The sequence below is a fragment of the Manis pentadactyla genome, chromosome 16, assembly GCF_030020395.1.
Source record: "Manis pentadactyla isolate mManPen7 chromosome 16, mManPen7.hap1, whole genome shotgun sequence".
Taxonomy (NCBI): Eukaryota; Metazoa; Chordata; class Mammalia; order Pholidota; family Manidae; genus Manis; species Manis pentadactyla.
In genome coordinates, this window is record NC_080034.1 from 19,439,898 (window position 1) to 19,454,435 (window position 14,538).

At 34.1% G+C, this 14,538-nt stretch overlaps 1 protein-coding gene across 4 annotated transcripts in view; it reads right to left on the minus strand.

The window, feature by feature from the left end:
* Positions 1–1,719: 1,719 nt before the first annotated feature.
* Positions 1,720–14,538, minus strand: part of TINAG (tubulointerstitial nephritis antigen) — a 78,514-nt gene continuing 65,695 nt past the window's right edge. For all 4 annotated transcript variants that reach the window (XM_057493988.1, XM_057493989.1, XM_036916332.2 and 1 more), the window contains one exon: positions 1,720–2,467. In XM_057493988.1, the coding sequence (XP_057349971.1) occupies positions 2,333–2,467 (135 nt within the window). In that variant the 3' untranslated portion in view covers positions 1,720–2,332. The remainder of the gene's footprint in view (positions 2,468–14,538) is intronic.

A 14,538-nucleotide genomic window follows, 5' to 3' on the forward strand; every position in this document is an offset into this window, starting at 1 on the left:
CTCTGTCTTCAGCTTCTAAGGAATGCTTAAAAAGTATTTCAACATCTATATCAGAGACACTGTTCATGCCCTGTCCACATCACCACATCTGGGCCATTTCAGTGGACATCAGCCCAACATCAACTATCGGAACTTGCCTTTTTCTGCCTGTGTTTTTTTTTTTTTTTTTTTAACCCTGGAACCTGCTTTTCCCACCCTTATGCCAGGGACATTCACAGAATGTCGGAACAACCAGGGAATTCACAGCCTCCCAGAGCAGTCCTCACCGTCTTTCTGGGGTGGCGTGTATCTGAGGAGTGCAGGAAAAGCCCCCGATGGGCTCAGAACTAGCCGGCTCTGGCGGCGCTTTGCGTGGCAGAGCACGCGCTCCACTATCTGCGGCCATCAGCCTGTGTCGCTCCCCCCCTGCCCCAGTGCTCCCTTAATGCACAAACGACTGTTCACACTCAAAACCTCATCTCAAGGGCTGCTTCTAGAGGCATCCACACTGAGACAAAACCAAATTATTTCTTAACCCTCTGGGAGAAATCAGCCAATCCCACCAAGGCGAAAAAGCCTCCTGTACATTTTCTAGGGGAGAACCAAGGAACAGATGCTTCTTCCGATAAAGCTGCAGTGACTCATGGAGAAACAATCACAGCAACACTTCACCTTTCAGAGCTCTGCTTCCCCGCATTTCAGCACGCCTGACTTACCGAATCAGGGCACGTTTGGGTGCAGCGACGTAAAAAAGCTGCACGCTAAAAATTAAGATGAGAGAGTGCCCAGAAATTAAGGCCATGGATATCCCCCCATTGTAATTATAACCGGCCATGCTCACTTACTGATAAGCTTTGCTTCTTCATTTATTAGTTTGCCTTTTAAGATGCCAGAGAATTTATTAAAAGATTATATCCTTTCCCATCCACTATGATGATGCTATTTTTGTTTCTCTGACTATAGAGAACTAAAGTAAAAATTATATGCAAATGTGTGTCAATTTAGCTTACGTTTTAGAATCTCAAGTAGTGAGCTGTGAAATGGTTGTGATAAAAGCTTATTTATTCTTTCTGACTCATGGCATCATGTTGCTGTTTTCAGGGGTAAATATGTTATCCTTCCAAATACAGTTTTGCTGCTGATTTTAATAGACTTTACACAAAGTATACTGGCTTCCAAAAATAGGCATGTGTGTGTGTCTAGACTACTTCCATTGTTAGCCTCTAACTTTTTCCATTACTTACCGCCACTGATGGGGTTCAAGGTGGGTCACCCCAGAATATGGCACTTAGGCATATTGATTATTTTGAGAGAAACAGCTGGTTCAAGAAAGACACTCTGACCCTCCTCTCTTTTCCCCTTAAAGCAGGAGATAAGTCTCCCATGTGAAAGATACCCTCTCTGCACCAGGAGGTAAAGAGACAACTTTATCACCAGAAATAGGAAATTCAGGGCCGAGAAGCCTACATAAACAAACTTTGCTTAGTTTCTTCACTAATTCATATTCAAGCCTAAGTTTCTTTGTCATGTCATTTCTTTACAAATGTATAGTTTATTTGTATTAAAGGTATAAAATCTGCCTGCTTGGGTCATTTCTTTGGGTCTCAAATTCTTATGGGGCCCTCTGTACATACAAATTAAATTTGGTTTTCTCCTGTTAATCTTCCCTATGTTAATTTACTTATTAGACCACCCAAAAGAACCAAGAGGGGTAGAAGGAAATTTTCCCCTCCCTGCCATGATGCAGTACCATAAAGACTAGTGACGTCTTGTAATGAACTACTTTCTTTTTGAGTTCAGATTGTACTAAGTTCAGGCAACTAAAAAGAAATAAAATGCGAACTTATTGAGAGAAACAGTTAATAATCAATTTCCCTTACTTTTGGCAAAACATAAGAAAGCTCTGAATTAGGAAAGCATTATTTGGTTGAAAAAAATTGCAAAGATGGTAAATTGGTGTTTACATAGCTTTTGTTGTCTGAAATCCTCATTGTTCAAAGGGAGAAACCACATCATTTCTATACATGCGTGCCATGGACTTGAAGACAAGTACCGACACCATCTGTGAGTTATCAAAGTCAAAAGGACATTGTCATGAGGGAAAAATAAAGATAACCAGGGACCTTTAAAGGCATTTGGCCACTCTGCTGTTCTCTATTAAATAGTGTTTTCATAGACTCAGAAAAATATTAAGGAAGCAGAGGCATAGAACCTGGGGTGAAACAAGAAAATAGGCACATTATAATAACAAGGTGAAGAGAAAAAGATTCCACTGTCACAGAGACCCTCACATTGCTTAATTTCAATTTAAGTGATTACTTAAATGCATGGCCTATGGAAATTTAATGATATGTTATGATTCATCTGAACTTGTCAGTTGGCCCCAAGCTGCAATAATCAACTTTTCAATGTCAGATTCATTTACTCCTCGAAGAATCCTGAAATAGCCGTTCTCTCCCCAGGACTTTCCCCAGGAATTGGCAGCAATCTGCAAGGGAAAAAAAATGAGAAAAGCTGTGTATCACACTTGGATATTTTTTAATTCTGCCTGTGAAAACACAGGGAAGTCATATACAGCTTTAAAAGCCTTTGATTTATAGACTGTAATTACTAAGAACCTAAACATTTTCTAAATAAGAACACAAGTTGTATTAATCAGTTTCATAAACATGCTTGTATACTCATGTTTGCAATAACCAGAATTGGTGGGACACCTTTGAGTCCCCCAATATACAGTGGCAACATATGCATGAGAGTTTGAAAAGCCACATCAGACGATGACACAGAAGCTGCAGTTATAGAGTGTCTACCACATGCCTGGACCTATGTTAGACACTGGAAGAGCAAAAATAACACATATATTACCCTGTGTTCAGGAATCTTATGGTCCACTGAAACATGACCAATGTAAGGCAACTACTAAGGTGTAAATAGGCAAAGGGTGCTATTGAAGTCAGCGGAGGGGCATCTCTTATTTGGATGATTCAGGGAAGATGCCATGGAGAAAGTGCCACTTGAGATACGCAGTAAGCCTGGGAATAAATTAACCAGATAAAAAAAGAGAAAAGGAGATTCAGGTAAAGGGAAACTATAAAAACATAAACACCAAAGCATGAAACAGTCTGAAGCAGTGAAATGAAACAATGAAATTGTTATAATTAGATCATAAAACAGAAGCAAGTAGGTAGGTTATGAAGCTGAAAGGGGTGGTAAGGAAATACACACTGAGAAAATAATGGTGAAAATGATAAATTGTTGAGTTGTTCTGGCAGGAGAGCAAGGTGGTCAAATTTATATTTTGATTACATTATTCTGTATGAAATGAGATGGATAGATTTCAGAGGGTAGGGATAATAGGCAGGGGAACTACCTAGTTAACTTATAATGAGTTGAATGACAGTGGGAACAGGGAAACTAGGGAGAGAAATTATGTGAGAAAAAATTTAGAAAGGAAAACCAGTAGGAATTAGAAATTTTTTCTTAAAATATAAGGATGATTAAAAAAGTTGGGACAGGTCCAGATTTAGAGCTTGAGTGAATATATAGGGAACAAAAACATTACTGGTGTATATAGGAAATATTACGAAGGCCAAAAGATGCACAGAAGGGAGTTAGTTGACTACAGTTAAATGCAACAGAATATATACCCAGACATGTATTTGCTAGATAATATGGCAGCTCTATTTTAATTTTCTGAGGAACCTCTATACTGTTTCCCTTAGTAGCTGCAACATTTTACATTCCCACCAGCAGTGCATACGGGTTCCCTTTTCTCTACGGACTCACCAACACTTGTTTCTTGTATTTTTCATAATAGCCATTATAACAGGTGGGAGGTAATATCTTTTTGTGGTTTCGATTTGTATTTACCTGATGATTAGTGATGTTAAGCACCTTCTCATGTACCTGTTGGTCATTTGTATTATTTCTTTGTGAAAATGTTTATTCAAGTCCTTTGCCCAGTTTTTAATTGAATTGTTTGGAGGGTTTTTTTGCTGTTAAGTTGCATGAGTTCTTTATATATTTTGGATATTAGCCCCTTATCACATACATGTTTTGGAAATATTTTCTCCTGTTCCATGGTTGCCTTCTTATTTTGCTGATTTTCTTGCTGTGAAGAAACCTTTAGTCTGATGTAGTCCCACATGTTGATTTTTGCTTTTGTTCCTTGTATTTTTGGTGTCATATTTAAATGATTTTTGCCAAGACCAATTATAAGGAGATTTTCCCCTGTTTTCTTCCAATAGCTTTAAAATTTCCAGTCTTCCTTGAAGTCTTTAATCCATTTTGAGTTAATTTTTGTGAGTGGTATAAGATAGGGATCCAATTTCATTCTTCTGCATGTAGTTTTAAAATTGTTTTCAACATTATTGAAAAGACTGTCCTTTCTCCATTGCACCTTCTTGGCACCTTTCTCCATTGCACCTAAATATTAGTTAACTGAATATAACTGGGTGTATATATGGGCTTTAATTATGTTCTATTGATATGTATGTCTATTTTTATACTAGTACCATATGGTTTTGATTGCTGTAGCTCTGTAATAAAGTTTGAAATCAGGAATTGTGATGTCTCCAGCTTTGTTCATCTTTCTCAGAGTTGCTTGGCTATTTGGTATGTTTTGTGGTTCCATATTAATTTTAGGATTTTTTTTCATTTTTATGAAAATTGTCAATGGAACTTTAATAGGAATTGCATTGACCCTATACATGGCTTTGGGAAATATGGACATCCTAACAATATTAATTCTGATCCATAAAAATGGGATATCTTTCCATTTATTTGTGTCTTCTTCAATTTTTAAATAATTTTATGAATATAATTTCAATTTTTATAAATATAATATCAATTTATTTCTTATAATTTTCAGTATATATATATTTTTTTCACAATCTTGGTTAAATGAATGTTAAGTGTATATTTTTATAGTGTTGTAAATGGGATTATCTTGTTTCTTTTTCAAATAGTTCACTGTCAAGTGTATAGAAATTGAACGAACTGCTGTATGCTGAGTTTGTATCCTGCCAATTTACTGCATGTTTGTTAGTTCTAATAATTTTTTGGTGTGGTCTTTAGGATTTTCTAAATAAAAGATCACATATTTTCTGCAAAAACAGAAGTTTTACTTCTTTCTTTCTGATTTGGATGCCTTTTATTTCTTTCTCTTGCCTAATTGCTCTGGCTATGACTTTGAAGACTATGCTGACTTAGAGAAGCAAAAGGGCACACCCTTGTTTTGTTCCTAATCTTAGAGGGAAAGCTTTCAGTCTTTCACTGTTGAGTATGATGCTTGCTGTGTGTTTATCGTATATGGCCTTTATTATGCATAGGTACATTCCTTCAATACCCAATTTTTGAGTTTTTATTATTAAAGGATCATGAATTTTGTCAAATGCTTTTTCTGCATCTATCGAGATGGTCATATGATATTTATCTTTCATTTTATTAATGAGGTGTAACATATTTATTGATCTGCATATGTTGAAACATTCTTGCATTCCAAGCATAACTCCCATTGATCATGATGCATGATCATTTTAACGTGCTGCTGAATTCAGTTTGCCAGTATTATTTTGGGAATTATTGCATTGATATTCATCAGAAATATTGGCCTATAGTTTTTTTTTCTTGTAGTGTTTCTATCTGTCTTTGGTATCAATGTAATGCTGGCATCATAAAATGAGCTTAGGAGTGCTCCACCTTCTTCAATTTTTTGGAAGAGTTTGAGAAGAACAGGTATTCATTTTTCTTTAAATGTTAGGTAGAATCCACTAGTGAAACCATTTGGTCCTAGACTTTCTTTGCTGAGGTTTTTTATTAATAAAAATTTCTTCACTCTATTTGTCTGTTCAGATTTCCTATTTCTTCAGCTCTTAGTTTTGTTCATATTTTCTATCATTTTTCTGGCCTCTATTTAATTTTTACTATTCTGATCTATATTATTTCCTTCCTCTGCTAACTTTGGGCTTAGTTTATTCTTCTTTTGATAGTTCCTTGAGGTATAACATTAGATTATTAATTTGTGATCTTTCTTTAATTAATATATTAATTATATATTAATTAATATAAAGTTCCCTCTTAAAACTGATTTTACTACATCTCAAGTTTTTTTTTTTAATAAAATGCTGAAGTGGTAGGTAGATGCAAGATAAAGGTAGAAAACATAGTTTAGTGCTGTAAGAGGGCAAATGTAGATGATCAGGTGTGTGCCTATAGACTAAGTATTAATCCAAGTTAGACCAGGGCAACAAAACATCCACGGATGCAGATTTCTCTCAGAACAGGGGGGATGAGATTCTAAGCCTCATCTCTGTTGATCCCCAATTTCTCACCTGATGGCCCCCCTGCGACTATGCCTGTCTTAGGTTGTTCCTCCCTTGAGGAATCTTACCCGTCTCTGGCTAACCAGTCATCTTCCGGGGCCATACAGGGAAATGTAAAGTTGGTAAGTGAGAGAGAAGCCTTATTGTTTGAAAAGGTTAGCTTTTTACTTTTTTGCAGATTTATGCCCTGTGGCTTCTATGCCCAGCATTTGTCTTGAGGTATCTTTACCACTTGGAAGAATTACAATACTCAGTAATTTCAATATGAGGCACGAATTCTACTTAGGGGTTGTAATTATGAAGAAAGAAGAGAAGCTATAGAAGTAGCAGGCGGAAGAAAACGTGGGAAGATTGATTATTTCTTTGACATATCTTCTTGTAGTGTAACATAAGCGTGTACAGGTTTTAAATTACTAATTAAATTGTGCACACACATTAACATAATAGGAATACAGCTACATAACCAAAGTAGATCTATAATTACCAGCCATATCCAGTGAAACCAAGAAAACCAGTTAGGTACCCTAGACATTTGTGAAAACTTATCTATGATATGGTGGATATTGTCCAACTGAACTTGAACAGTCTGAGAGAAATCAGACAAATTAAAACAACCCATTCCTGGGGACTGTTCACATCCCATATGTTCTTTTAACAGTAGATAGTCTGTAGTCGCAAGATTTTGGAGCGCTGCAACTTGCACTTCTCCTAATTCTTGGTTGAGTTCCGACAGTATAGATCCAGTCAAATTTGTTGTTTTACTGTATGCACAGGCCAGCTTAGATATCTCCACACATCTCTTAAGTTTTGACAGGTTGTTTCCATTTTCATTTGTTTCAAGAAATTTACTGATTTCCTTTTTGACTTCTTTTATTCATTGGTTATTCAGGAGTGTGTTGTTTCATTGCTACACATTTTTGAATTTTCAAGTTTTCCTCTTGCTATTATTGATTTTTAGTGTCATACCATTGTTGTCAGAAGAGATACTAGGTATGATTTCAGTGTTCTTATATTTATTAAGGCTTGTTTTGTGACTTAATATATGATCATCCTGGAGAACGTTCCATGGGTGCTTGAGAAGAATTTGTAGTTTGCTGCTCTTGGGTAAAATATTCTGTGTAAGTCTGTTAGGTCCATCTGGTCTAATGTATATTCAAGTCCAGATTTTCCTTATTAAATTTCTGTCTGAATTATCTATCCATTGTTGATAATGGAGTATTAAAGTCCCCTATTGTTACTGTGTTGTTTCTATTTCTTCCTTCAGATCTGCTAGTATTTGCTTAATACATGTAGGTATATATATATATATATATATATATATATATACACACACACACACATATATATACACACACACACACAATTGTTAAATCCTCTTGATGAATTGACCCTTTTTCATTATATAATGATCTTTTCATCTTGTTACAATTTTTTTTACTTAAAGTCTGTTTTGTCTGATAGAAGTATAATTACCCTGCTCTCTTTTGTTTTCCATTTGCATGAAATATCTTTCTCCATCCCTTCAGTTTGAGCCTGTATGTGTCCTTAAAGTTAGAGTAAAGCTGTCTCTTGTAGGCAACATATAATTGGGTCAGGTTTTTAATCCATTCAGCTACTCTATGCCCTTTGATTGAAGAATTTAGTCCATTTACATTTGGAGTAATTATAGATAGTAACTCACTAATGTCATCTTATTATATTCTGGAGTTTTTTCAGTGACCTATTTCTTTTTTCATCTTTTGTTGTCTTTCTTTGTGGGTGATGATTTTCCACAGTGGTATGCTTTGAATTCCTTCTCTTTATCTTTTGAAAATCTACTATAGGTTTTTTTCTTTGTGGTTATCATGAGGGTTACCTAAAACACATTACAAATGTAGCAGTGTATTTTATATTGATAACAACTTAACTTTGATCACACAAAAGTCCATCTTTTCATCCCCCTACTTTTTAATGTTGAAATTCACTTCTTTACATATTGACTCTTGTGCCCTCTTAATTAGCCCTGACACCTTAAAGGAACATTTTCAAAACTCTCTAACCTTGTGGCTTCACTTTACAACTTGAATATTTTTTATCCTCTGTATTGAGATATATAATATAATCATATGTATAACATATATTAATCTTAAGTACACAGTTTAGTAAATTTACACATGGGCTTATGTTCTACATTGTATTTTCAATATTTTTAGTTCTAGCCAATCTAGTGAATATGCAGTAGTATCTTACTGTGGTTTGAATTTGCATTTGTGGACAACTAATCCTGTTGACTACCTTTCCATGTGTTTTTTGGCCATTTTCCAAAAAATAAATTATTTTTGCATGTATTCTATGAGTTGGGATCAAAATTCAGGGGTTGTTTTTTTTTTTTGGATATAAAATCAATGTAGCTTAGACATTGGCAAACTAAGGTTCATGGACAAATCTAGAAAGCAGCATTTTGGTACAGTTCTTCAGGTGAGTGTTTGTTTTTCCTTAGATAGTTGCAAAAAAAAGGTTTAAATAGAATATATGATAGAGACTTTATACAACCCTCAAAATCTAAAATATTTACTATCTGGCCCTGTTCAGAAAAATAATGTTAACCCCTCCTGAAACCGTTTAGTAAAAAGGCTCCCCTTTCTCAGTTGAAAGAAAAATACCATACTGTCCAGTAATTCCATTTTTGGGAATTTACCCAAAGAAAACAAAATCACTAATTCAAAAGGACATATACACTCCCATGTTTATTGCAGCATGATATAAATAGTCAAAACATGGAAGCAACCTAAAAGTCCATTGATAAATAAATGGATAAAAATGATGTGGTAAATATACACAATGGAACATTATTCAGTCATTATGAAAATTTCCCTTTTGTAACAACATGGATGGACTTATAAGGTATTATGTTAAGTGAAATAAGTCAGAGAAAGGAAAATACCATATGATTTCATTTATATGTAGTATATAAAAAACAAAATGAACAAACAAAACAGAAATAGACTCATAAACACAGGATAGACTGGTGGTTGCTGTGGGAGGGTGGTGGAGGGATGGGTGAAATAGATGAAAGAGAAAAAAATTAATGAGAATGTTTGATATCTTTATCTGGATGGGTCCATAAGCGTATACACATGTCAAAATTCATCAAGCCATTCGCAAAGATTTGTGCATTTTATGGTATGTATCGCAATATAAATATATTTTTATTTTTAAAAATTCAGTGGTCTCTCTGTTGTAAAACAAGTAACTATATTATGTGCATTAAATCTGGTTTGTGTATTTTGTGATAGCACATTTCTCTATTCTGGTGTTGATAAAATGCTACCTTTTTTTCCAGTTTTATTGAGATATGATTGACACCTCTGTATAAGTTTAAGGAGTACACCATAATGGTTTGACTTAGATATATTGAGAAATGATTACCATAATACATTTATTTAGTATCCATCACCTTATATAGATACAATAATGAGAAAAAGCAAAAAGAGAAACATTTTTGCTTTGTGATGAGAATTCTTAGGATTTACTCATTTAACAACCTTCATATGTATCATGTAAGCAGTGTTAACTATAGTTATCATGTTGTACTTTACATCTTTATTACTTATTTATCTTATAACTGGAAGTTTGGATCTTTTTACCACCTTACAGCAATACCCCCTTTTCCCACGCCCCCACCTCTGGTAACCATAAATCTGATCTTTTTTTCTACGAATTGGGTTTTTTGTGTTTTAGAATCCACATGTAAGTGAGATCATACAGTATTTGTTGCCCTCCTCCTGACTTATTTCCTTCAGCATAATGCCCTCAAGGTCCATTCATGTTGTTGCAAACAGTAGGATTTCCTCATTTTTTTTTGTGGTCAAATAATATTCCATTGTATGTATATATCACAACTTCTTTATATATTTATCCACTGATGGGATACTTGGGGTGTTTCTGTACCTTGTTATTTAAAATAATGCTGCTGTTAACATGGAGGTAAAAATGTCTTTTTAAAGTAATGTTTTCATTTCCTTTGGATATATTCCCAGAAGTAGAATTGCTAGATCATAAAGTACTCCTATTTTTAATTTTTAAAGGATCGTCCATACTGTTTTCCACAGTGCCTGTACGAGGGCCTAAGGGCTCCCTTTCCCCCACAGCTTCACTAGCTTTTATGATCTCTTTTTATGATGACCATTCTAACAGACATGAGGTAATATCTCATTATGGTTTCCACTTACATTTCCTTAATGACTAGTGATGTTGAGCACCTTTTCATGTAACTGTCGGCCATTTTTATGTCTTCTTTGGAAAATAGCCTATTCAGGTCTTTTGTCCACTGTTGAGTTGTGTTATTTTGGTTATTTGGGGTTTTGTTTGTTTGTTTTGCTACTGAGTTTTATGTGTTCCTTATATTCTGGATATTACCACTTCTCAGATATATGGTTTACAAATATTTTCTTCATCCCATAGGTTGGCTTTCATTTTGTTAATTGTTTATTTTGCTGTGCAGAATCCTTTTAGTTTGACATAGTCCCACTTATGCTTTTGGTTTTATATCCAAAACATCATTACAAAGACTAATGGCAAGGAGATTTTTCCCTGTTTTCTTCTAGGAGTTTTACAATATCAGGTCTTATACTTAAGTCTTCATCTAATTTTTGAGAATGGTGTGAGATAAAGATTCAATGTCATTCTTTTGCATATGAATATCTAGTTTTCTCAACACCATTTATTGAAGAGTCTCCCCTTTTCCAGCCAGCCATCAGTTAATGCCACTTTTCTAAGGGTAGTATATCATTTTTTTTAAAACCTGCCTGTTTTTAAATTGTTCTCTCTTTTATTTTCAAATGTTTTATTATGAAACACTTGGGTATGGTTTTCTTGATTTCTTCTACTTGGAGTTTATTGAGCTTCTTTGATCTTTGGGTTGATGTCTTTCAGTTTGGAAAACCTTTGGTCATCATGTCTTCAAATGCTGAATTCCTTCATTCTCTCTCTCTCTTATTCTTCTGAGAATACAATTAAATGTACATTAAATCATTTGAGTCTGACCTACCCCCCTCTTCACATTGGTTTGGGTTTGTTTTTGTTTTTGTATTTTTTTCCATGCATTACAACTTGGATATACTTTATTGAATTTTATTTAAGATCACTAGCTCTGTCTGCCATTTAATCCATAAAATGAGTTCTTAATTTCAAAAATTGCACTCACAAATTCAATAATTCATTTTTTTCTATATAGAAATCCTTTGTTGCAATTCTCCATCTTTTCATCCTTAATTTTAAAATATTTTTACAATGGACATTTTAAAGCCTACATCTAAAGTATCATCTATTGCTTCTATTAATATTTTTTTTTACCTTGGTTATCACATTTTTCTTCTTCATATATCTCATAATATGTAAATGTGTCTTGCATATTTTATAATAGTAATAATAGAGATTGAGATTGTGATTATTTTCCAAAGAAGTTTAGCCCTTTTTTACTGCTAGAAAGTGAAGGACTAATAACCTCAATTTAATCAGGTACTGAGTTAGGTCAGTGCTGGAGAGAAGTTTTGTTAAACACAGTCCATACCTGGCTTCAGATAATTAGGGGCTATGCCTATCATGTGTGTGTTTCGGGTTGTTTCCCAGTGGGCCTCCTTTCCCAGGTTCTGCAAGCCTACAAAAGATATTACTCTGCCTTTCCACCCCCTCCTTAGCTACGCTTACTACTCTAGCACTCAGTAAATATTTCATGGGTAGAAATGGCTATTATGTGTTTAGAGTTCCTCTAAATTCCAATCCAACTGGATTCTTTCTCCTAGAGGTCTCTCTCTGCCTACGGCAAATGCAATCTTCAGTAATACACAGATCTACCAAATTCTCCCAGGACAGAAATCTTCAAATTCATCTTTCTTGTTTCTTTAAAAATATAAGATTGGAAGATCAATTTGTTATTATTTTTTTATTTATTTAGGGCAATTATGGCTTGCTGCTCTCTATTATATTGTTTGCAGTAGTGGAATTTACTTTTTATTATAAGTTAGTGTAGGCCTATTTGTAAATATTTGAAGCACTCACATATAATAGTGGGGAAATAAAACTTCCCTGAAGTTCTGAGTGCCCTTGTGAAAAATCCTAGTCTCTTGACACACACAAAAAAATGTATATGATTTAAAGATAGGGAGTATTTGCATTCACTTCTCCCAGAAATATTTTATCTTCACATACCATGAGAATTGAGTCTGTAGCCACTGTCTAGTTCATTGATCTCTTCCAAAGAATAATAAAACTTTTCCCTATCTTCCCAAGGGGGCCAAAGAGTCAGAGAGCAGACAAGGTCCTAAATTAAATCCCAGGGTGCCAGGAGTACTGGGGCCTTATCTCCCTTGGTATTTATGTTAGAAGGGATGAATCCCAGCATTAGGAGACATTGTCTGGTGTTTATCTGACCCTTGGAAAGACATATTTATATGCCTGAGGGTTAGGGCAATAGCATAGGAGCCTTTCCATCTCATCTTAATGGAATAACAATTTTTTTCTCTCCTTCCAGGAAGGAGGAGGTTGCCTGTCCCTTTCCTATACATAAATGGAGAAATCCATTGTTCTCTGTCCCTCACTTATAGGGTGTAAACTGCTACCTATATAGAAAAGTCCCATTGCCTCTTATCACATCCCCTGCAAGACTAGGTGGGGGACCGATGTTGTGACATCTGGCTATTGAACTGGTGTTGAGTATCAATTAGGAATTCTTGTCTTCTGACCCAGGTACCTTAATGCAAGTGAGATAACATCCCAGCCCCTTCACAATTCTTGACAAAGCAGTACAATAGATTTCATATTTTAATTAAACTAATATTGTTTTACACACAGTAACTATTTTGGTGATGTAACTAATTTTTCCTGAAATTAACAGATTAATAGAATCCATTTACTCATTCAATAAACATCATTTACATTCCTACGTGTACCAGTTACTTTGCTTTGTCTTTGGACACATTGATAAATAAGGCAGGTATGATACTAGCCCAAGATGAGTAGACAGCCTAGTGTCAGAAAAAATATCAACCAAAATATGAACTTTAATCAAATATGATAAATTTTCAGGTTTATTTTTGTATTCCTATCACTTCCATTAAACAATTTGTCTAAAAAGGTCAAAACAGAAAGGAATCATGTCCCTTTGACCATGAAATGAAGTTCTCTTTGAAATTTTTAATATGTAGTTCAGAATTGATAGTATTACAAGAAAATTATTTTAAAAGGGCAGCATGCATGTATAGTTTGAATTTATGAGAATGAATGTATATATGCATGTATGTGTATATTTGTTTGTGTGTGTATGCGTGTGTGTGTGTGTGTGTGCATTTGCGTGTGTACCACCCATGTGGCTTTAGAATGTAAACGAAGTTGAGGGTAAAAGGGTTACAGAAAGTTTTATATCACACTTTCATTCATTATCATTCAACAACTAGTTGTCAGATGTTGTATACTAAGAATTGTTGTGAGTTAAATATATCAATCAAAGAATTTGTTTTTGTCTCTAAGTATTATATTATAATGAGACTGAATAACTGTTTAGATTTAATGAAAATACCATACAGAAGCTTAATTGTAGGAATTTAAATAACATGCCTTTTTCACATATTATGAATTTTAACTATTAAATATCAATGTTTATTGGCTACTTCAGGCTTTATTTTAATGAGGAAAATGATATTTAAGAAATCTCAGTTTAAATACAAAGAAACATCATTCTGCTTTAAAGCCTAATACCTCCATATATCAACAAGACCACATATTTAGGTGATAGATTTTTGTGAGTGCCTTCTGGAGAAATCTAATTAGCAAGAGTCTGATGAATACAAGTCCTAATATTTAGTGTTTTATAAGTTATAATATGCCATTTACTTCACATTTTCAAATGCATATTGCATGATGAATATCATTACTTGGGCTTTATTCTATTTCTGAAAAAAAAAAGTATATAATATAAGACCTGAGACAATTCATCAAAGTTTATAACAACTGAATATTTGAGGTAATAATGTTCTGTCTTCAAACCATTTCTTAGGTAACTATCATTTTTTATCCTATTATTTTTTAGACTTGACATTGGTTCTTCCTCCATAAAGAAACATGTACAAGTTATAATTGGTAAAAACAAAAATTAAACAACCCTTATGTAATATACATTATATATTTTCATAGATAATATATAATCATGTTAAATTACAAAGGCATCACCCATAGCAAAAATAATGTAAGAATACAAAGT